Here is a 24,389-nt window from a genome sequence, read left to right as displayed (position 1 = left end):
CTGCGGTATTATGTCCGGCCAAAACCCCTGACAGTGACTGAACGGAAGGCATACTGATGCAAACTGAACGGATTTCTATCCATTCAGAATGCATTGGAATATGCCTGATCAGTTATTTTCCGGCATAGAGTCCTTTTGACGGAACTCTATGCCGGAAAAGAATAACGCAAGTGGGAAAGTACCCTAAGTCGCTGCAGACAGAGACATTAGTTGCGCCACATCTCCAGTGTAAACTGTGCGCATCCAAAAAATATCTGACATCCAGTTTACTTTTTCCGTACACGGTGTCCACTGCGGACATTAACATTAGCTGCGCCACATCTTCTGTGTAGAGTGTGCGCATCCAAAAAATATCTGTGACATACAGTGTACTTTTTCAATAGACTGTCTGCTTCTGACAGTGACATAACCAGTGCCACATCTGCAGAGTAACATGTGCGCTTCAAAAATGTATCTATGACATACAGTGTACTTTTTTGCGTAGACGCTGCGTACAGTGATATTACCGGTGATACCTCTCCTGTTTAACGTTTCTTCATCCCAAACACCTATGACATTCCCTGTAATTTTTCAATATCCGCTGGTGACAGCATTGACATTATCTGCGGGATATCTCCTGTGTGACGTTTCCACATCCCAAATACCTTTTTAAATTAGTTTGCGCATACACTTCCAAATCCTACACTACTGTAAGTGTGACAGACTTTCAATCATATATAACATTCAATATGAAGAAGGCGAGTAGTAAGAGACGGGGCAGTGACCGTGATGCTGATGGTGCACGGAGAGGCCATGGCCCTGGGCGCAATGAAACTGTGCCTGCTGCCAGAGCACAAGAAAAATAATTATCCACGATACCTAGCTTCATGTCCTAGTTTGCAGGGCGGCGCAGGAAACCACTCTTGAGTCAAACCAGTGTGACCAGGTGGTCGGTTGGATTGCAGCAGATAATGCTTCCAGTCAGTTAAGCACCACCCTGTCTTCCACCAAGTCCAGTCTCAGTAACCAAGAGTCTGCTCAACCAAATCCTCACCTTGATCCTCCTTCCTTCCACCATGGAGAGTCTGGGCAAACAAGAGATCCCACACTCGGATATTCTGAGGAGTTATTTTCTACGCTATTCCTTGATTTGGCCCTCTCGCCAAGCACATTTTAAGAGGGACAGATCTTGTGCCCTGATTCCCAAACTCTTGAGTATCCACAATCACAAGAAGATGACGGTGGGGAACGGCAATTACTGTTTAATGAGGTCGATGATGATGAGACACAGTTGCCAATAACTCAACGGCAATTACTGTCTCAAGAGGTTGATGAAGTGGATGAGACACAGTTGTCAATCACTGAGGTAGTGGTTAGGTTAACAAGTCAGTAGGATGAGCAGAGTGAGGAAGTGGTAGAGGAGGTGGTGGACTATGAAGTCACTGACTCAACCTGGGAAGGCGGAAAGCCGAGCGAGGACCACAACAGGCTGAAAGAGACAGTGGGGTGGCAAAAGGGAGAAGGCGGGCCACACCAAACAGGCCCAAAACACCCTTGCAGAAATCTCCCTTGCCAAGGGGTAGGTGTTTCACAGTATGGATCTTTTTTGAGGAAAGTGCGGACGACAAAAGAATAGTAGTTTGCAACCTGTTCCATAGCAAAATAAGCTGGGGCGCGAACACTAGCAACATCACCACCACCAGCATGGCATCTAAGCACAGTAATAAGTGGGATGAACGCCTGGGTCCACAATCTGTGTCTGCGGGTCACACCACTGCCTCCTCTTCCCCTGTGTTACGTGCTGGCCAATCTCCAGTCGAAGGTGCAGGCCCGGATGCCTCCCACCCTGCACCTGGACGTTCGCAAGCACCATCAGTGACCACATCCACTTACGTGTCCGAGCGCTGCGTACAAATGTCCCTACCCCAGGCGCCGTGTGTGTGCCCATTTCCGCAAGTCATCGACAGCTTCCGCCGGTCTGTCAACGCTGCAGCAGCGCTTACAATTGCCAGCTCACTGACTGTTGTGCAACGTGAGCACTCGCTGGAACTCAACGTTCCATATGTTGGCCAGGCTTTGTGAGCAGCAGAGGGCAGTAGTGGAATACCGGCTGCAACATGGTCGTCGCCTTTCCAGTCAGCTTCCGCTCTTCACAAGCGAGAAGTGGGCATGGATGTCTGACCTCTGTGAGGTTTTAAGAAACTTTGAGGAATCAACACAGATGGTGAGCGGCGATAACGCTATTATTAGCATCACCATCCCACTTCTGTGTCTACTCAAACGCTCGCTGCTCACAATTAAGGATGACGCTTTGCATGTGGAAGAGGTGGAAATCGGGGAAGACATTACACAGGGTGATAGTCTTGCCTGTTGGTACTCTGGCACACCATTTCATGTTAGGCTGCCTTTCCCGCGACCCGCGTGTTATCCGAATTTTATACAACATGGATTACTGATTGTTCACCCTTCTCGACCCCCGCTACAAAGAGAACTTCTCATCTCTCATTCCTGTGGTGGAGAGGACGAGAAAAACGGTATAATACCATAAGATCCTTGTTGAAAAATTGCTCCTAAAATTTCCATCTGACAATGCTGGCGGCAGAGTCAGCTAGCATGCCTTGCCGCCAGCGTTTTGTCTGAGCAGGTATTTAGTGCTGCTGATGGCATTATAACAGATAAGCGTATCCGCCTGTCACTGAAAATGCTGACAGGTTGACTCTTATAAAAACGAACAAGGCCTGGATTAACCATGACTTCTCGACTGCACCAGAGGAAAGCTGATGATCATAAAGGCACTTTAAATGTGTTGTTTATAATTTACTACATACAATGTATTCCCATGCACCCCTTCCAACACAAACAAGGGTATATGGTTGAATTTTCCTTTTTCTCATCCTCCTTCTCATCTCTTCCGTCATATCAACATGCTTATTTGTCACATATAATTTTTTAGAGGGTCAGCTCACCAGCAGGCCTTCACCTACAATGTTTTAAAGGGTCAGCTCACCAGCAGGCCCTCGCATATAATGTTTTAGAGGGTCAGCTCACCAGCAGCCCCTCGCATATAATGTTTTACAGGGTCAGCTCACCAGCAGCCCCTCACATATAATCTTTTACAGGGTCAGCTCACCAGCATGCCATCACCTACAATGTTTTCCAGGGTCATCTCACCAGCAGGCCCTCGCATATAATTTTTTACAGGGTCAGCTCACCAGAGGCCTTCAGCTACAATCTTTTACAGGGTCAGCTCACCTGAAGGCCCTCGCATATAATTTTTTAGAGGGTCAGCTCACCAGCAGGCCCTCGCATATAATGTTTTACAGGGTCAGCTCATCAGCCGGCCCTTGCATATAATGTTTTACAGGGTCAGCTCATCAGCCGGCCCTTGCATATAATGTTTTACAGGGTCAGCTCACCAGCAGGCCTTCACCTACAATCTTTTACAGGGTCAGCTCACCTAAAGGCTCTCGCATATAATGTTTTAGAGGGTCAGCTCACCTAAAGGCCCGCACCTAAAATCTTTTACAGGGTCAGCTCACCTAAAGGCCCGCACCTAAAATAGTTTATAGGGTCAGCTCACCTGCAGGCCCCCACCTAATTATTCCTAATAGGTAATTTGTGCACATGCGGCCTTGCTTGGATGTGGTAGTCATAGCCATTTCTCAAGCTTCCTCTCAAACACTGATTCACTGTTACCCATGGTCACCATGGTTTGAGCTGAAAATAATATCTTAAGTGTATAGGGCAGACAAACAAATGGATCTTCGCCGTCACAGGGACGTGCGATCGGCCCCAGGTTATCTAGAATCACCAAAGCAGCAGCAGGCCCTCACCCATAATGTTTTAGATGGTCAGATCAGCAGGCGCTTGCTCCAAATGTTTTTGAGGGTCATCAGTAGGCTATCAATCATAATTCTTCAAGACTGCGTATGATGCCCTCCTTTATGTGTAACAAACGGTGTATTGGAGTGCCGGTTCCTTGTAATTTTTGGCAGCCCTTTCACTTAGTGCATAGACTTTATGAGTGTAGGAGTCCCACTACATGAACAATTTTACCACAATGTGAATGAGGCCCTCCTTTATGTGATATACAGGTTGTATAGGAGTGCCTCTTCCTTGTAAATTTTGGCAGCACTTGCACTTTATATACAAGTAAAAACTATTTTTCCGCTAAAATAGATTTTACCTTCGGTTTTGTGAGTATTATTGTCAGTCTGTAAAAGTGGCGTACTACTCAGACAACATTGTTCCCAGCAGTGACCTGGGAGTCCAAGTTTCATCCAGACATCCTCCTCATGCTGTTCCCGAACCATTTCGGTGGTGTTTCCATCAACTTCTGACCTTTTCCTCTGAACCAGGCACCCTCCCCTCTTCAGAGCAGGGGGTGCCTGGTTTAATGCTCTGGTTCTCCCATTGACTTCCAATATACTCGGGTGCTCGGTAGAGCACCCAAGCATCCCGATGTGTACGGCCATAGCAACCGAGCACTTTGGTGCTCGATCAACACTAGCTGTGACCCTTGTGCTGCATAGCACGGCGTCCCCTGGTGGCTGCCGAAGGAAAATCCTCAGTAATTTACCTACCGGCGAGCACAACTATAACTGCCTCGCCATACCGATTATTACCCTAAAGAAGGCGCGAACAATTGTGTGAGCATATGATACAGAATAGCCTACGGTGCAACAAAAGAGCTTACAATACTATAGCACTACACAGAATTTCCCCCTTTTCCTTAACTGATATCGTAGAACGTGCCTAAGAATCACTCCTGGGCAAACACATTAAACTGGCTGGAGTCCCTGGGAAGTTTATCAGTTGTGCAGTGTCCGTTTAAGTTATGGAGCACAGGGATGAATGATAGCAACACTTTCGGCCTGACACAAGATAAAAGCCCTAACTAGCTAACTACAGGCCTTAACTGAGTCTCTGGGTGCCAAACTTGCTATGAGTTGCGTGCACGATATTACTGACCCGGGTCTTACTGTATCGGCTGGCGGCTCCAGACCGAACCACAAGTCTCTGCCACAACATGCGATCCTGCAGGGATTGCAACTTTGCTCCTCCATTCTCATTAGCTTCCTGAAATCGATGCTCTTTCCTCGCAACAGAATCTGGTTCTGGAACAAATGGTGAGGTTGCTCAACTGCAGCTCCGATCGCTGAAGAACGCTCCAGACCTGGATGGAGATAGTTCCTCTTTCTCACACACAGTCCTTCTGTCTCCTCAGAAAATGGTCGCCTGCTTCCTCTCCAGACAGTTCAACTCCACCCCCTATGAATATTTAAATCTAGGCAGTCTCTTTAGCTGTATATGGGGAAACAGCGGCCTCTTGTGGCCAAACAGCAAAATTAGCAGTCTTATTAACTTAGTCCATACAAACAGTATTCAAACGTTAAGAATGGTTTCTTAATCTCACATACCACCCTCCACACACAAACTCGTTCTGTTCATAGCGCTGTGGGGGCACAACAGCATTGGCCCTGGTTGACCTTCACAGAATGAAAGACACAGAAGCACTGGGGACGTCGGGCACATATGATGGGGGAGGCGCTGCTGACTGCTCAGCGCTTCCTCTGGGTGGTAAACTTGCCACCACTGGTACCTCTGTGAGTATCGGGGCAGGGGAAACCCACCATTTCTCCTCCTCCTCTAAGGGGATTTCCTCTGTACCCTGAGCATGAGGAGGCATCTCCTCCACACACACTGGCTTGTCAAAGTTACAACGTCTTAACATGTTACGGTGTAGGTTCTGTGAGGGTCCCCCAGTCCCTATTGGCTCTACCTCATAGACCAGGATGGCAGGGTCTACCCTCCTCTTCACAGTGTATGGGACCGCCTCCTACCGCCCATCCAACTTTCCAGACGGCCGTTTGGCTTTGACCATCACTCAATCACCCGGGGCATACCCATCCCTCTGCACTGGTCTTGGGTTAGGGTGTACCACTTGTCTCAGGTGCTCCCCCACAACATAGTGGACCGTTCTCAGCCGGCGGCGATGCTCTTGCACCCATGCTGTGGTACTTCTCGGTGGTGGCTCCATCGGGTCGGGCATGTAGAATGTAGAGGTCTTCCATCTCCCGTCAGGCTCTCCCAAACATTAGCATATGTGGGGAGTATCCGGTGGTACTGTGTACTTTGTTGTTATAGGCCCACATCAGTTCAGGTAGATATTCGGGGCCATCAAGCCTTTTGGCTATCCTCCAGAGTTCTCAGCATCTGGAGCAAAGTGCGATTGACGCGTTTGCATGCCTTGTTTCCTTTAGGAAGATACAGGATGGTGCGGGAGTGTTCCATCCCATATAGCTGGCACAGTTCGTTCATTAGAGTACCCTGGAAACATGCCCTCTGATCTGAATGTATTCTCCGTGGATACCCGAACATCTATATAAAGTGTTTGCAGACCGCTTCGGCAGCTGACTCCGCTGTCTGGTCTCTGGTGGGTACAGCCACCGCATACTTTGTGAAATGGTCTGTCATGACTAGACAGTACGAGTATCCACAGGTAGAGTATCCAATTTGTACATAATCGATCATAAGAAGCTCTAGTGGCGCTGAAGTCCGGATGGCCTGGACAGGAGCCCACTGTTTAGTACTCTTGTTCAGCCTGCAGGGCTGACACTTAAGACAGGCCTTGGCCACCATGTCTGCCAGAACTGGATAGTATACCAGCCGTTGGAGCCACTTTAACGTTTTGTCGCTCCCGAAGTGGCCGCCCCTCTCATGGACTTCCCGGGCAGCCTCCGGTCCTAATGACATGGGGATTACAATATGTTGCCAGTACTGCAGCTCTGACAGTCAGCTTATCCCACTGCCTTAACAACTTTTGGCCCTCTGGAGTAAGACGGGCCCGCTCTTCCGACCGAGGCCAGTTCTTGGCCCGGACCCATTCTCTCACTTTCCATAGGTCCGGGCAGCCATTCTGGACTCTCTCCCAATCAGCCAATGTCTTTCCCAACACCATGGACATCCTGGACGCCACCCCACTTGTATGTGCCACATCCTGGAACATAGGTAATTGACCAAGGTCAGGAGTTTCAGTGTCTTCTAGCTTCTCATCGGCTCTCTGAGTCGACGCCCTTACAGGGACTCGGGAGAGTGCATCAGCGTTGCCGTTCTCCCTACATGACTGGAACTTGATGTGATATTGGAACTTAGAAAGGCGAGCCAACCACCTCTGCTCAAGCGCCCCGAGCTTTGCATTATCCAGATTGGCTGACGGGTCACCTCTGCACCTGTCAGGTATTCCGTGAACCTTTCGGTCATGGCCCACACCAGCGACAGTAGTTCCAATTTAAAAGAGCTATAGTTGTTAGGGTTGCCATAGGCAATGAATCTCTCACGTCCATTCTGGACTTGGGATAACACGGCTCCCAGACCATGTAGACTTCTGTCAGTGTACAGCAGGAATGGGGTGTCGAACTGCTCATAAGCCAGAATCGGGGCACTGGTCAGCTCCTCCTTCACTGCCTCAAAGGCCTCTTGTTGCCTGGGTCCCCAGTCGATGGAACGATTCTTTGGGCCTCCCGCAGTGCCCCTCAAAAACTCGTTTAACAGGCCCATCAAAGGTATAAACCTCCTGTAGTAGCCGGCCAGTCCCACGAACCCCCGCACCTTTCATAGTGTACTCGGCTGGGGCCACTTCTGGATGGCCTCCACCTTGCTGGGGGCCAGTTTTACCCCCTGCGGGGTGACCACATGTCCCAAATACTCTATTTGCTGTTGAAACAGTTGGCACTTCTTGGGCTTGATCTTGTCGCAGTTTCTGGAGGTGACCTTCAAAGAAGGCCCCAAACACTATTATGTCGTCCAGGTATATTAATACTGACTCGAAGTTGAGATCCCTGAGACAGTGCTTCATAAATCGCTAGAATGTTCCTGTCATGATAGGTAGGTAAGCGGGGAAATAACCAAACACAGGAAAACAAACAGAACAAATGATTACGCCCAAAAGCTAGGGAGAAAAAGGGTCACCTCCTACCGATCCCTAAAGGTTTTCCCTAAACTGTTGTGCCCATTTGCATACCCTAATAGTGGATATGCACATGCCCTCGTGCCTAAACCTATAAACCCTGGGCAAGCCCTAAGCAGTAGGGAAAAGGGAAGAGGAAACCTGCTTCTTCAAACCCGGAGGAAACAAGCATCTCCCTAGAGGCCTAGATAAAAGACACAATGGGAAATAATAGAGAGGACTTATCTTGAGCAGAGCTGGAGCAGACGATCCACCACACATCCAGAGCTCTCAGGAAAGAACTATACCCCACACAGGCCACTGGGGAAAGGAGGAATAAATAGCCTCACTAACAATCAAACCCAGTACACATGAGGAAAGGTGGATCCAGCACAAACCCAAACCAAAACAAACTGAGAAGTCAGACATGTGCAGCCAGTCTGACAGACCTCTGCACATTCACGGGGTAAAGCGTGACAGTACCCGCCCCCCCCCCCCCCTTCTAAGGGTGACCTCCAGACACCCTGGCCCAACTTTATACAGATGTGCCCTGTGAAAGGCCCTCACCAGGCAGATAGCACTAACATCAGTAGCCGGAACCCACATTCTTTCCTCAGGACTTTATCCCTTCCAGTGCACCAGGTACTGAAGGGAACCCTGAAGAGCATGTGAGTCGAGAATCCTAGAGATCTCAAACTCCAAATTGTCATCCACCAGGACAGGGGAAGGTGGCAATGGAGATGGTTCCACAGGTTCCACATATTTCTTCAATAAAGACCTGTGAAACACATTATGGATCTTCCAGGTCTGCGGAAGATCCAGACAAAACGCCACCGGGTTGACAATAACAGAGATTTTGTAAGGGCCAATAAATCTTGGACCCAATTTCCAAGATGGTACCTTCAGCTTAATGTTTTTAGTGGACAACCACACCGAATCACGCACACACAGGTCCGGACCAGTCATACGTCTCCTGTCAGCCATCCATTTATATCTTTCTTTCATTTTTTCCAAATTAACTTGGATCTTCTGCCAGATAGATGACAAGGCAGAAGAGAATCTCTCCTCTTCTGGCATCCCAGAAGATCCAGTCCCAGAAAAAGTACCAAACTGTGGGTGAAAACCATATGCGCCAAAAAATGGTGACTTATCAGTGGACTCCTGTCTACGGTTATTCAAGGCAAATTTGGCTAGAGACAAGAACGAAGACCAGTCATCCTGGTTTTCGGCAACAAAACACCTCACATAGGTCTCCAGGTTTTGGTTAGTGCGCTCTGTCTGACCATTCGACTGGGGATGAAAAGACGAAGAGAAAGACAGTTGAATTCCCAGACGAGAGCAGAGCACCCTCCAAAACCTGGAAACACATTGCGTCCCCTTATCAGACACCACATCAGAGGGAATGCCATGTAGTTTCACAATGTTATCGATAAAAACCTGAGCGAGAGTTTTGGCATTGGGCAAGCTAGGTAACAGTACAAAGTGAGCCATCTTACTGAAGCGGTCCACTACCAACAAAATCACAGTTTTCCCAGAGGAACTCAGTAAATCTGTAATAAAGTCCATGAACAAATGCATCCAAGGACGAGACGGGATGGACAAAGGAAGAAGGGATCCTAAAGGCCGAGTGTGAGCCACCTTCGCACGTGCACAGGTCTCACAAGCTGCCACATAACCCTCCACACCCTTGCGCAACCCTGGCCACTAGAATCTCCGGGAAATAACATCTATGGTGGATTTGCTTCGAGGATGTCCCACAAGGACCGTATTGTGATGTTCCTTGAACACATTGTATCACAGTTCAGCAGGAACAAACAACTTGTCTGGAGGACAACAATCAGGAGTCTCCTCCTGGGCCCCCAATACCTCCATCTTCAACTCAGGGTACAGAGCGGAAACCACCACCCCATCAGCCAAAATCGGAGCTGGATCCTCCGAATCACTCCCCCCAGGAAAACTACGTGACAACGCATCTGCCTTGACGTTTGCGAAAAGTGACCACAAAATTGAACCTAGTAAAAAACTGTGACCATCTAGCCTGTCTAGGATTCAGGCGCTTAGCAGACTGCAGGTAAGCCAAATTCTTGTGGTCTGTATATACTATAATAGGATGAGTAGCCCCTTCCAACCAATGACACCATTCCTCAAAGGCCAATTTGATGGCCAGTAATTCCCTATCTCCTACATCATGATTTATTTCAGTGGCCGAGAGTTTCTTGGAGAAAAAAGCACACGGACGCCATTTGCTAGGGGATGGACCATGCGACAGAACTGCTCCGAACCCCACTTCTGATGCATCAACCTCCATTACGAACGGTTGAGACACATCAGGTTGCATCGGAATGGGAGCAGACGCAAAACATTTCTTAATAGTAGAAAAGGCCTGTAATGCCTGACAGAGAAGTTGGCGCCTTTTTTAGTCATATCTGTCAAAGGTTTTAGAATGGTGGAATAATTCAAGATGAATTTTCTGTAGTAATTGGTAAAACCCCAAACCGCATCAGAGCTTTCTGATTCTCAGGCCGGTCCCATTCCAGTACTGCCCGGACCTTTTCGGGGTCCATACGAAAACCAGAGTCAGAAAGAAGATATCCCAAAAACGGTAGCTCCTGGACAGCAAATACACATTTTTCCAAATTTGCATACAATTTATTCTCCCGAAGGATCGACAACACCTGACTCACGTGATCCTGATGGGTCTCCAAATCGAGTGAGTAAATTAGTATGTTATCAAGGTAAATAACAATGAACCTTCCCACTATATGATGGAAAATATCATTGATAAATCGCTGAAAGACCGCTGGCGCATTAGTTAAACCAAAGGGCATGACAAGATTCTCAAAATGACCTTCGGGTGTATTGAAGGCCGTTTTCCACTCATTTCCTTCCCTAATTCTGATCAGATTATAAGCTCCTCTTAAATCCAACTTGGAGAACACCTTGGCTTCAACAATTTGATCAAATAGATCAGATATCAAATGAAGGGGATACTGATCAGGGACCGTAATGAGATTCAATTCCTGGAAATTTAAACACGGTCTAAGTGATCCGTCTTTTTTTTTTTTACGAAAAAGAAGACGGCTGCCACAGGGGACATAGATGGCCTAATATGTCCCTTTGCCAAACTCTCGGCAATATACTTCCGCATAGCTTCTCTTTCGGGTTGCTGGGAAAGGTTGTATGGCCGAGATTTTGCCAGTTTAGCTCCAGGGATGAGATTGACTGGACAATCATATTCTCGATGGGGGGGCAACTCCTGAGCTCCACCCTCCGAGAATACGTCCGCAAAATCAGAGAGAAACTGAGGTAGGACCTTAGTTGACACCCCTGAGATAGAAGCACAAAGACAGTTGTCCGTACAAAATTCACTCCAGCTACTGATTTGTCTTGTTTGCCAGTCAATAGTAGGGTTATGCTTTATTAACCACAGTAAACCTAGAACCATCGGAGCAGGCAAGCCCTCCATAACAAAACAAGAAGTGGACTCAACATGTGAATCACCCACCCTTAACTGAATGTCATGAACGATATAAGTAAGACTCTTTTGTGAGAGAGGGGAGGAATCAATAGCAAACACTGGTATCTCTTTATCTAATGTGCTAGTTCTAAATCCAAGATTTTGGAGTTTATGAAATCAATAAGGTTTACCCCCGCACCACTGTCAACAAATACCTCAAAATCAAAATTTCCTGAGTCTAGCGCCACCAGGGCAGGCAGGAGAAAACGGGTATGGCAGGGAGAATGCATATTTGCTTGCTATCCAGCAGTGTGCTCCCCCTCCTCCCTCCCCAGTATTAAAATCATTGGTGGGCAGTGAGCCTTCCCCCCCTCCCCATTATTAAAATCATTGGTGGGCAGTGCACCCTCCCCCTCTCCCTGGTATTAAAATCATTGGTGGGCAGTGCGCCCCCCCTCTCAATATTAAAATCATTGGTAGGCAGTGCGGCCTCCCCCCCCTCCCCGGTATTAAATTAATTGGTGGGCAGTACGCCCTCCCCCCCCTCCCCGTTATTAAAATCATTGGTGGGCAGTGCGCCCTCCCTGGTATTAAAATCATTGGTGGGCAGTGTGCCCTCCCCTCTCCCTGGTATTAAAATAATTGGTGGGGGGGGCGTGGCAATGAAGCCGAGGAGTATGGCCGCTTGATTCCAGAGCTCCTGCTCCAGCATAGCGTTTCAGACAAGCAGATCCCTCAAATTGTGCTCTAAAGTGTACCTCTTGGGGCCATCTGGTACCGGAACCATCCCTGATGATGACCAAAGGAAAACGCAGTATGAAAAAGCAAGGGAAACTAGAGTTCTTCTTCGGACAAGATCGGGACAAAGATGGCGCCGGTGCACGAGTCCCGCATGAGTCCTCCCCAGCCCGCCATCTATGGCCAGCGTTGGATCCCCTCGAGCATCAGATGATGGAAGCTCACAACACCAGAGCCCTCGGGGGTCACCGCAAAACACTGAAGTGAGTGAGTACAACAACGAGGCAACAAGGCAAGACATAACAGCCTCCATTGGCAGTGCAGCGTTGAGATCCCCGACCACGAGCCCGGCGAAGCAAAGGCCCAGACTTCAAGACCCGGCAGCTGTGGAGAGTGAAGCAGGCGACAGCCATGGTCGGCATACTGCAGACACTCTACAAGAGGTGTTACATAGCTTCCCAACGGACGATAAACCTGCGTCCAGTATTTTGCTAAAGGAAATGTTCCTGGCATTTAACCACTCAGTTACCTCACATATATCACAGCTCCTAGTACCCATCCACTCATCGGTTACTTACCTGGGGAACAGAATTGATCATGTGGAGAACAGGATGGGAGAATTCGCTGAGTCGCACAATAGCCTATTAGATTTGCATGATGGGCAAGCAGAAGAAATCGCATATCTTAGGGCAAAAGTGGCAGATCTGGAGGATCGATCCCGCAGAAATAACCTAAAGTTGCGTGGGGTGCCGGAATCTGTTCAAGCTGCAGATCTACAAAATTACATTAAACAGCTAATCAAACTTCTCCTGCCTACTTGCACCGATCAAGATCTTATAATAGACCGGGCGCATAGAATTGCGAAACCTAAGCACCTGCCGGATGATGTTCCAAGGGACGTGCTAGCCCGTTTACATTTTTTTCAGGCTAAAGAAGACACCTTGGCGGCGGCAAGGAAAATGGACGCGCTACCAGACCCATACCAACAAGTGAAGCTTTTTGCGGACTTGTCCATAGCTACTCTTCAGCAGCGTCTCACGCTAGTTCCTATCACCTCAGCGCTGAGGTCACATTCCATTCAGTACCGGTGGGGATACCCGGTGAAATTGCTGATTCAAAAGAATGGAACTCTAACGGTTATTCGCACGGTGGAAGAAGGGAAGGCGATATTAGCCGCATGGAATATTGCTGTGGAGGATGCCCCTCAAGTAAAGCAACACCGTTACTTGTCCGAGGAGGGAGAGTGGCATCGGGTAGAAAGCAGAAGACAGAAGAAGCACCGATGAGAGGATTCTTCATATTTTCCTGCATACAGCTGGAGCAGGAATCTATTTCACTTTATAAGAGTCTCCTGGTGGTAGGCAGGACTGTTTCTCCCCCGTATTGTTCACAAGGGGTGTGAGCTTTAACCCTTGTGTTTTTTCACTACTGCCCCGACTAATGGGCAGACAGTTAAGATTTATATTGTTTCTGTTCTTATTTTATTTTTTCTACTTTTTTTTATATGTCATGTCAGTTTTTCATTGCATATACAACTATCGTATGGGAAGATGTTGTGCGACTCCCTCCATATAATCTGTGCGATTATTTTCTAGCTCACTAAATGTTCGAGGCCTTAATAGCCCATATAAGAGACGGATGTTGTGGAGGGAAGCGATCTCATCCAAATGTGATGTTTTTTGTGCACAGGAGACTCATATTATAGGTGTAGATGCAGAGAGGTTGAAAAACCCAGCTTTCCCAACTATAATACATTCACATGGTCCAAGGAAAAAAAGAGGTGTACTTCTAGCAATTAGGAATTCGGTGGCTCACACAGAGAAAAATACAGTGATAGATACAGGGGGTCGATATATCATACACATCTGTTCCATAAACAATATTATCTACACACTAGTGGTGGTGTATGCCCCAAATGTTAGACCTATAAAGTTCCTAAATAAGGTTTTTAAGAAAGTACAGTCCCTGAAGGAAGGTAGATTTATTATATGCGGGGATTTTAACATGATCCCTGATCCGCATCAGGATTCTTCTTCTACAGCAAGAACTGGATCAACTGCCCTTGCCCAGTCCTTATTGGCAAATTCCCTATTTGATGTTTGGCGTATTCACCATGCTTCAGAAAGGGATTGTTCTTATTTTTCTCCAGCACATAATTCCTATTCTCGCATTGATCTGTTCTTAGTAGATAGAGTCTCACTGACAGCTTCTAAAAGCTGGGGAGTGGTCGGACCACTCCCCAGTATCGTTAGAATTGGCAGAAGAGTTTGTCTCCCCTCCAAATTCCATGTGGAGAGCTAACGAATTTATATTAGCCAACAACAAGTATCAAGCAGAGATATCTACAGCTTTGGTGGAATATTTCAAATTTAATGCTAAGTCTGGACCAAACTCCACCATTGTTTGGACTGCCCACAAGGCATACATTAGGGGTATCCTACTGAAACTAGGGCACAGGCATAAAAAACTAAGGGACAAACATCAGAATGATCTTATAACGCAAATCCAAAAAATAGAAGCGTAAAACAAACTCACACCCTTGACAGAGCTTTCTGATAGGATTAGATTGCTTAGGATTCAGCTTAGAGAAAGTTTTTTACACTCATACGAGCTTTCCCTCAAACAGATTAAAGCCAAATATTACTCTCAAGCCAATAAGGCAGGGAAACTCATAGCAAATAGGGTGAAAGCAAGGGCCTTAAAATCAAAAATTCCTTATCTATGGGACCCCTCTAAATCACACAAGTTATATGACCCTAAGGATATTGCAAATAGGTTCATGTCTTATTATTCACAACTGTATAACCTGAAGGAGGAGTCAGGTTTTTCTCCTGCCTCCCCAGATGTTATGAAGAACTTCCTGAGGTCCTTAGCTATCCCTTCCTTGGACTCAACCCAGAAAGAATCCCTTTGTAACCCCATATCGCAGGAAGAAATATCTAGAATAATAAAAGGCTTGCCAAATCAAAAGAGTCCTGGTCCAGACGGTCTCCCAAATTCCTACTATAAAATATTCTCTGATACCTTGCTCCCTCATTTTGCTCCCTCATTTACATGCAGCCCTGTCTGGTACCATGACAACAGGTATAATGCCTAAAGAAATGTTAGAAGCGGTCATTGTCACTTTGCCTAGACCTGGTAAGAAACCCTCCATCCCACAAAATTTCCGCCCCATTTCTCTACTCAATACTGATCTAAAGATTTACGCAAAGATCTTAGCAGCCCGGCTTGCTGACATGATCCCCACTTTAGTAGCCCCTGATCAAGTGGGGTTTGTAAAAGGGCGCCAGATTACAGATAACTCCAGGAGAGTACTGAATCTAATTGACTTTGCTAACAGATCAAGAACTCCGACAGTATTGGTTACTTTGGATGCCGAGAAGGCCTTCGACCGAGTTAACTGGGAGTGGGTCTTCTCGGTTCTCCACAAAATGGAATTCCCCGAATTTATCGTGCAAGCTATAAAAGTTCTCTACTCAAACCCCTCAGCCCGGGTGTTAACGAATGGAGTGTTATCTGACCCCTTTGCTTTGTCCAATGGCACTAGACAGGGGTGTCCTCTGTCGCCTTTAATATTTATTCTATCTTTAGAACCTTTGGCGCAGACAATCCGTCAAGAGGAAGCAGTAAGTGGAGTTAGTATAGGGAACAGGCAACACTGCATATCTTTGTATGCGGACGACATAATTTGGTCTCTATCCAATCCCCAGGTGTCCCTGAAGACGGTAATGAATATTATCTGTTCCTACGGGGCTATCTCATACTATAAAATAAATTAAAGTAAATCTCAAGCTCTCCCATTAGGGATCCCAGATAAAACTCTATCTAAAATGAAAAAGGATTTCACTTTAGATTGGCAGAAATCTAAGATTCAATACTTAGGGTTTAATGTGACTGCTACCCCCCAGGAACTATACAAAGCAAATTTTCCACCTCTACTGCTATCATTACAACCTGAGCTTGATAATATGGCAAAGGCGGAACTATCATGGCTAGGCCGTATTGCAGCCTTTCAGCAACATATTCTCCCTAAGCTATTATACTTATTCCGCACTATCCCTATCCCCATTCCAAGTTCCTTTTTTAACTTAGCAAATAAAATGTTAAATGCCTTCATTTGGCATAATTCCAGGCCAAGAGTGGCGAAAAGTATAATGTATAGACATAAGAGGAGTGGAGGAGTAGGTCTGCCAAACATATATGACTATTATCTAGCTTCTAGAATTAATCAGTTGAGAGAATGGTGGAAGGAAGAGATAGGGAAACACTGGGTGCATATTGAACAGTCACAAACTGCAGGTCATAGTTTACGTGCCCTACTCATGGCCGCACTGCATGATGACTATTCAGATATACATCCCGCTTATTATGTCTCCACATCTCTGGCTTTATGGAAGATATATCATGAAAGAGGAAAGGAAACACCAGTATCAATGGCACATCTAGTGCCAATTGATTCTCTACAACACCTGTCAGCTGGCCTGAATCTAAAAGCATGGAAGGACAATGGTATAAAAACAGTGGCTGACATAGTGTCAGGATCGGCATTAAAACCCTTTGACACTCTTAAGCATAATTTTGACGTCCCCCCAAAAGAAGCCTTTTCTTATATTAAAATAAAACATGCGTTGGGGAATAACCCATCCTTTAGACTAACAGGTCATATACAGTTACTAATCCGGTGGTCCGCAGCAAACCAGGTACATACTGGGATTAGATTTTTATACATGTACTTAGGGGATAAGGATCAATTTGTGAAAACAGCCCCACTTCTATCTTGGGAAAAAGACCTAAATAGGACATTTACTTTGGCACAGTGGATTTCCGCACACAAGGTAGCAATCGCCACCTTTAGATGTTCCTCACATTTAGAAGCATACATCAAAACAACACTTAGGTGGTATTACACCCCAGTCAGGTTACATATGTTTTTCCCCAGCACAAGCGTACACTGTTGGAGAGGATGTGGCGAGCGTGGGACACTATATCACATCCTTTGGTCATGCCCGAGGGTTTGTTCCCTTTGGAATCAGGTGTTTAATGAGATTTATGAGATCGTTGGACATAGGATTACTCCAGACCCGGCATTGGCCTTGTTACTGATAGATCTTGACAAATTACCTGTTAGATTTAGGGTTATTATAGCCCATCTAATGTTAGCCACCAAATTAGCAATCACAAGAAACTGGAAAAGTGCAAATATCCCTGATGTACAGGAAATAGTCAGGTCTGTGGACACAACCAGATCTTATGAATATATGTTAGCACATCAATGGTTCCGAGTGAATCATCATCTTCAGGCATGGGGGGCCTGGAGGGGTCTGAATCCAACGATTCCGGAAAGATTGGGGTTATGATGACGGTCATATGAGCGTATTGGAGTGTGGGATACATCTGGAAAATTTGTGATGAGCTAAGCATATCTTAAAATTTCTTAAAACATCTTAACACAGAACTGACACTGTATAGACATGACTTTGATTGAATTTGATTTCATTTGATTTGAATTGATTTTGTTATACATTACTTGCTGTATTAAGGATTTGTGTTATCATTTGATCTTGTGGAAAACATTAGAGATATGTGTTTATCTATATTTTTGTATGTGTAAAATGTATATCACGGATGTAAACACTTTCTCTGATAATAAAAACTTATTGAAAGTAAAATAATTGGTGGGCAGTGCGCCCCCCTCCCCAGTATTAAAATCATTGGTGGGCAGTGCGCCCTCCCCCCCTCCCCAGTATTAAAATCATTGGTGGGCAGTGCGCCCCCCTCCCTCCCCAGTATTAAAATCATTGGTGGGCAGTGCGCCCTCCCCCCCTCCCCAGTATTAAAATCATTGGTGGGCAGTGCGCCCTCCCCCTCCCCCCCATCATTGGTGGCAGCGGCAGTTCCGATCCGAGTCCCAGCAGAGTAATGCTGGGGCTCTGATCGGTTACCATGGCAGCCAGAACGCTACTGAAGTCCTGTCTGCCATGTTCAGTTATTCAGCAGCATTATACTTACATACAGTATTCAAACGTTAAGAATGGTTTCTCAATCTCACAGGTGTATAATATTCAATTCAATCTGTCAACCTGCATACTATGCAATTCCAACCCTCCCCCTCACCCACACAGACCAACACTTGAACTGCCTCGAGATGTACAGACACAAATTTTGGACAAGTATTTCAAGTAATCCGCTATACTTTGTATTGTAAGACATACGTATATGTTATCCCCCCTTCCCCAAAAAAAAAAAAACTGTCTGGAGTTGCCCTGGACTAGTAGTTCCCATTTTCACAGAAATTTCAAATCCTAACTATTCTCTGGATGGTAAAAATACGTTTAGTACAGTTTAGAGCTTATTCCCCCCTCACCCCAGAAAAATATACAGAATTTCTGATAAAATGGTAAAAAAATCAAATGTCCTTGCAGGTACCGTAACAGCTGCCACTGTGTTATAAGGCAGTAAATGCAGCTAGAACCTGCTGCCAGGCACCCCCAGCCTCAGCTCCTCACTTCTCACTCCCTGGCTCACAGCTTTCCCTGCCTTGCCATATTGTACACAATTATTCTTCTTTCTGGATTTTCCCTTTAATGTCCTGACAGTAGAATAGAAGCTTGATTGTCACTGTACACTGTCCCTAAGATTATTTTCTGTCACCTACTGCATAGACCCATCAACCTCATTCACAGCCCAACACTTCCCTGCCTGCTGCAGCACTGATAGGCTCATTCGCATGCAATCAGGGGCTCAGCTCCAGGAGTCTGAGAAAGGGGCCCAAAGTATCTTGTTGGCTGCCAACTATATTGTGAGTCACCACTAATCTTCCATACTCTTCTCCAGATAACAAGAGCTACCAGTATATGGGATTTGAAACTGTACAAAACATACTACTCCCTCTGATAGGCATGTGAGTGGAAATGCAAATACAATGATCTTTCTGCAATCTTATGATCATATCCACCAGCTTGCTCATATTATGGTACACATTAAATGATGTACAGGGGATGTGGGGCAGCATTTGGGTGCCCTGATCATTTGAACGAATGTTGCCACAATATTTCAAATAGCAGCCATATTTTAATATTGTTCATATATCATATTCTGCTAAGACAAGATAAAAGTGAGAAAGTTTTAAATTACTACAATATAATGAATCGAAAGTGTAACTCAGCAGTGCATTTGCCGTATCTGTAGATGAGGAGCTTTTCATACAAACCTCAGATGTGATAAGTTTTTGGCTCTCTGTTCTGTAGATTCCAATTGGAATGTCTCCAGATGATGAGCATAGTTTCTGGTAAAGTCTTCCATATGTCCTGATCCATAAATCATCCTCTGTAATTCTCATCTGAAAAGTTAGCATATTATATGTTTTATTTTGTTTTATTTATTTAAAGAGGACCTGTAACCTCTCTTGACATAACTCGTTTAGTAACAACTCAGATCCCCTGAAAAAAAAAAAAAACGATTCTGGAGCATTCTTTCTTATGACTCTATGCTATACCATTCCTTTACCATTTATACCATTGTTTTACACCACTGCTTAATCATTCCACTACTAACAGTATAACTTTGCTCGTTCGCGATTCGCCGAACATGCGACCATATGGCGATATTCGCGCCCGCCATATTCTTTTACATTGTGAAGAACTTTGACCCTTGACACATACATCAGGTAGTACAGGACAGCCAATTGAGACATTTCAGCACATGGACATACACCCTACCTTATAAATAGACCCGATCTGGGCGCCATTTTACATTCAGTCTTTTGTCAGTGTAGGGAGAGGTTGCTGTGATGAGCAGGGACAGACTGTTAGGGACATAAATCGCTATCAAATAGGTCCACAAAAGTCCTTTTAAGGACTGGTATAGGTGTGCTATCGATAGGTGTGCAGTACAGAGGGGTGTGATATACTTATAATATACTTTCTAACATAGAAAGCATATTATAGTGGATATGTATTGTGCAGCATTGTGAGCGGTTCTGCAGCGATACTGCTGCAGATACACAGAGTGCCAAAAGCAATTAGAAAAAATAATTATAACTGGTGTGATATACCAGTCGCCCCCCAAAAAAACTGATAGAAGCGGGGTGTTATATACTAATGATATACTTTCTATATAGTGCATTTGGGTACTGCAGCATTTGTTTGCGGTTTTGCTGCGTTCCCTCTGCTACACAGAGTGACAAACGGTATTGGAAAAAATAATTATAACTGGTGTGATATACCAGTCACCCCCCCAAAAAAACCTGATTGAAGCGGGGTGTTATATACCAAAATACTTTCTTTATAGTGCATTTGGGTACTGTATTGTGCATTTGCACATGCGCGTATCCGAAAATTATATTGCTGATATTTCGCATTGAAGAAAATAATGAATGGAGATCGCAAATTCGAATAATACATCTGGTATGTCACTGTCCATGTTGTGGGACTATTTGTGCACTTCTAGTTATTATTTCTTGTCTGCAAATATGAGCTGACTGTTTTTCAGGTTTGCCTGCCATTAAAATGAATGGGACCCGCCGCGAATTTGTGGTTCGCGAACATTTGAGCGTGTTCGCGAACTGTCCCGGCAGATGTTCGTCTATCACTAACAGTCTATATATATATATATATATCCTTATCTTTACTGTTGGCTCAAGATATCCTGAGATGACCTTCTTTGAGGAAAAAAAAAAATCAACCTTTTAGTGATACTTTCTGGTGTTGCATGACATTTTTTTTTTTTTTCAAAGCTGGCCAACTCACGCCACGTATCTAGGTACTTATCTAGGTGATTCCAATTAGTCCTGCCCAAGACACAATGCTCATTCATTCAACCAAATAGAATATATTGTTCTTTAAAATTGTTGGCCTATCAATAAATCTTAGGCTTATATTACATTGGCAGATTATACAGGTGATTTTCAGAAGGGAATCACACAGGCGATTGTCAGGAGGGAATCATTCCTTCCCAGAAATCACCTGCGTTACATGCAACGATCTCTTCCTTAGTATGGGGATGAGCGATCGCTAATGCCATTGATCGTCCCCATATTGAATCATTGTTTGCCAGCAACAGATTCTAGTGTCTAATCACTATCAATATGCTGCTGGCAAACGAGGATTTTTAAACCTGTTGAAAGATTCCAATTTCCCGATGAATGAGCATTTGCTCGTTCATCAAGTAATCGGCGGCAGCACTGCCAGATCATCGCTAACGAGCGTTCACACGAATGCTTGCTAGAAATGATCCGCAAGAATATCTGCCAGTGTGATATAAGCTTTAGATTGTTGAGGGTCCAACTCTCAGCATCCCCAACATCAGCTGTTTGCAGAGTCTGTTTCATTATTTACCAGACTCAGCTCCTTATTTAGCAGTGACTGTGCCTGGTATTACAGTTTCTACTGCTTCATCCCATTCAAGTAAATATGACAGAGCTGCAAAAGTATGGGGCAGGGCTTGGTGAACAAAGAAACAAATGTGAAGCCCCTTCAAGGAGATGATCAGTGAGGGTTCTGAGGTCAGAATCTCACTGATCCAATATTGATGTCCTATCCAAACAATGTACCATTAATGGAAAGGTAACACCTTTAAGATGATCAGGCAAGACAACTATATGAGTTGATGACAAATCTCATGGTAGCTCCTGTCTTCTTTAAAGTCCCGGGTCTAAAAATCTTCCCTTTATCCCTTTTACTGTTATATAGTATAGCAGAAAAAAGAAACAAGTTCATCAAATCAATCAGGGTATAGGAGACAGTATGAATAAATAAATGAAGGAATGAAGAAAGAAATAATGCAAAGACCACTGTGTTGTTACCAAAAAGAAAGCACAATCAGATTCCAAAGGGAGACATGTACCATAGCCATGTACCATAGCCAGCACAACTGTGTACTGCACGTCCACAAGATAGCATAGTGTGGCTTTAGGTACATTTATGGACTTGCAATTGGTTAAACGGAAATAAATATAAATGAGAAAGAAATCATTAGACATTTAAAATAAGGACAGATGGCAATTATTCGATGCTTTTTCAGAGTTAATTAAACCATGACAGTTATTTGCTTTGCCGAGGCACCGGAGCTACATATTATTTATTAGATTAATCTCTTACTTCTTCCCAGAAACTCCACTTATTAAGAAAAAACATTGTCACAACAAGTTCTGTATATCCATGGGATACAGTAGTCTGAGTGTATTTGCCGCCCACAAAGTGAACATGTTGTTTCTTTCTTCCTAGCCTACTAAAGATAATCCTGTAATTGCCTTTTAGCCATATAAATTGAAACTCACAGAACAAAGAAAGCCAGACCCTGGCGTGGTGTCCAGTCCCAGCAGCAGTCTTGTGATGGAGATCATATAGTCTTTCACAAATGACTAGAAAAGAAAAGCAAATGTTAGTGTGTGGGCTACAAATGTGCAATGGTGAACTTTAATCAGAAGCATGCAATGCTTTACCATAATATACTATATAATAATATAATATATATAATACACTTAATAATATACTTAGCAACTTTCATGAAAACAAGTTAATATAGTGAAATCATATGGTAAAGCATACATAAAAATACATTCTGAAGAACACCTTCTAACAATAACGTACAATCACACATTTATCTGTGCTGCCTGTTGTGTTTTCATTTCAAACTGTATATTAGGAGTTTTTTTTTTTTTTGCTGAACATTTCTAACAAAGACCAAAAGGTGTTTTTTTTGTTTGTTTTTTAAACTAAGGTCTAATCAAAGTGACTGTATTAAAGATATTTTGTAATTAACAGCACTATAGAGTATAGATCTAAATGAGTGCTCTACTGTCCTTACATACAGTATGCAATGCAAGGAGGCTTAATGGCTCTGTACTAAGGTGTCTTATGATGTCCATATACTACAGTAAGGGCTCCAAGACCTGGGGGTATCTTCAATTGTTTAATATGTTATATTTTACTATGTTGTTGTATCTCCTGTCGTCCACCAGAAGATGTGATATGGCCAGCAGTCGTTGGCATTAGGAATGGGACTAACCATCCCATTCCTCACCTCTTGGTAGGAGTGGGCTGGTCCTTCTTCTTGCCAGGAAGGGGAGTGCTAGTCTACATAAGGTTGAGTGTGGAAGAGCAGTCTAGAACTCCTACCTCAAGGATCTTAGGGCCAGCACTATATTTCACTCTTCTGTGAAATCACTACTCCAGAGAGAGTGTGCAAGAATATCCAAGATGCGGCTTTCCCGAAAAGCATTTACAGTCAAGAGAGTGAGCAGCAAACCACAGCTTTCCCTTACTGCAGGTGAAGGACTAAAGTTCAGACACCATTCAACTAGCTTACACCCAGGCCAGACCCACTCAAAGCCTAAATTCCACAGTAGACACCTTCAGCCATAACAGCCTGCTTCCTGCAGTTAGCCATTTCAATGGAGAGACACCAACAAGATGGCATACCTGAGGTGTCATTATCTGCCACTTTGCCAGCCACCATACTTCATCATCTGGGGATAGAAATTGCACTTTTTTCAAGCTACTGATGGATATACTACGCATTATCTTTTGCACTAAGTAAAGAGAGACTTTTATACTTTTAATTCTGGCCTGATTCCTTATATCAGCTTTTCAATGCACCTATCCCCAGAAAGCAACAGCCTAAAAGAGAATACTGACACATCATCTCATAAGGGCTAATTTCACTCCCATCATCTGCACAGGATCCTCAGCGGCCTGATGCACATTTGCAACATGCAAGACTACAAATTATGTTACACAGTACAGATAATGATAACATTCTTATATTTTACATAACATTTATAAAAGCTTGGTGGTGGCTGACAGCAATAAAGAGCAAACACCTACTATGGTCACTGTAGTACTGTTTTGTTAGAATTTTTGTCTGGAATTAGAGATAAGCAAATGTTCTATTCTACCTGAATCAATTGAATCAATTGTGCTCTAATTACCCTTATATTTGGTATATAACACTCTAAGGTCTCACAGTACTCATATTTCGAGAGAGAGAGAGAGAGAGAGAGAGAGAGATAGAGAGATATAGAGAGAGAATGAGTACAGCCAATACTGATCTGCGTTTCTGGGAAACATATATACAAATTAGCATAATGTATCTTGCATCTGCTGGCATCAGATAAGCTTATTGTTCTTTTCTTTTTAGAAGATACGATAAGGTACCTCTTTGGCGCACAGGGACGACCACAGTTCCAAGGTTTTTTGGTATAAATGCTATTTATTGTTCAGTTGACAACGCGTTTCGGAGTTTGTAACTTCTTTCTCAAGTCTTAGG

General features: G+C 44.6%; 1 protein-coding gene across 1 annotated transcript in view; it reads right to left on the bottom strand.

Moving 5' to 3' along the window:
- Positions 1-24,389, bottom strand: part of LOC120978569 (potassium channel subfamily T member 2-like) — a 1,475,081-nt gene that overhangs the window by 299,351 nt on the left and 1,151,341 nt on the right. The window contains 2 exon segments of the mRNA XM_040406800.1: positions 19,333-19,461; positions 22,399-22,482. Coding sequence (XP_040262734.1) covers positions 19,333-19,461; positions 22,399-22,482 — 213 coding nt within the window.

The sequence above is a fragment of the Bufo bufo genome, chromosome 9, assembly GCF_905171765.1.
Source record: "Bufo bufo chromosome 9, aBufBuf1.1, whole genome shotgun sequence".
Lineage (NCBI taxonomy): Eukaryota > Metazoa > Chordata > Amphibia > Anura > Bufonidae > Bufo > Bufo bufo.
Note: the sequence above shows the minus strand (reverse complement) of the source record. Positions and strands in the feature narration are given on the sequence as shown.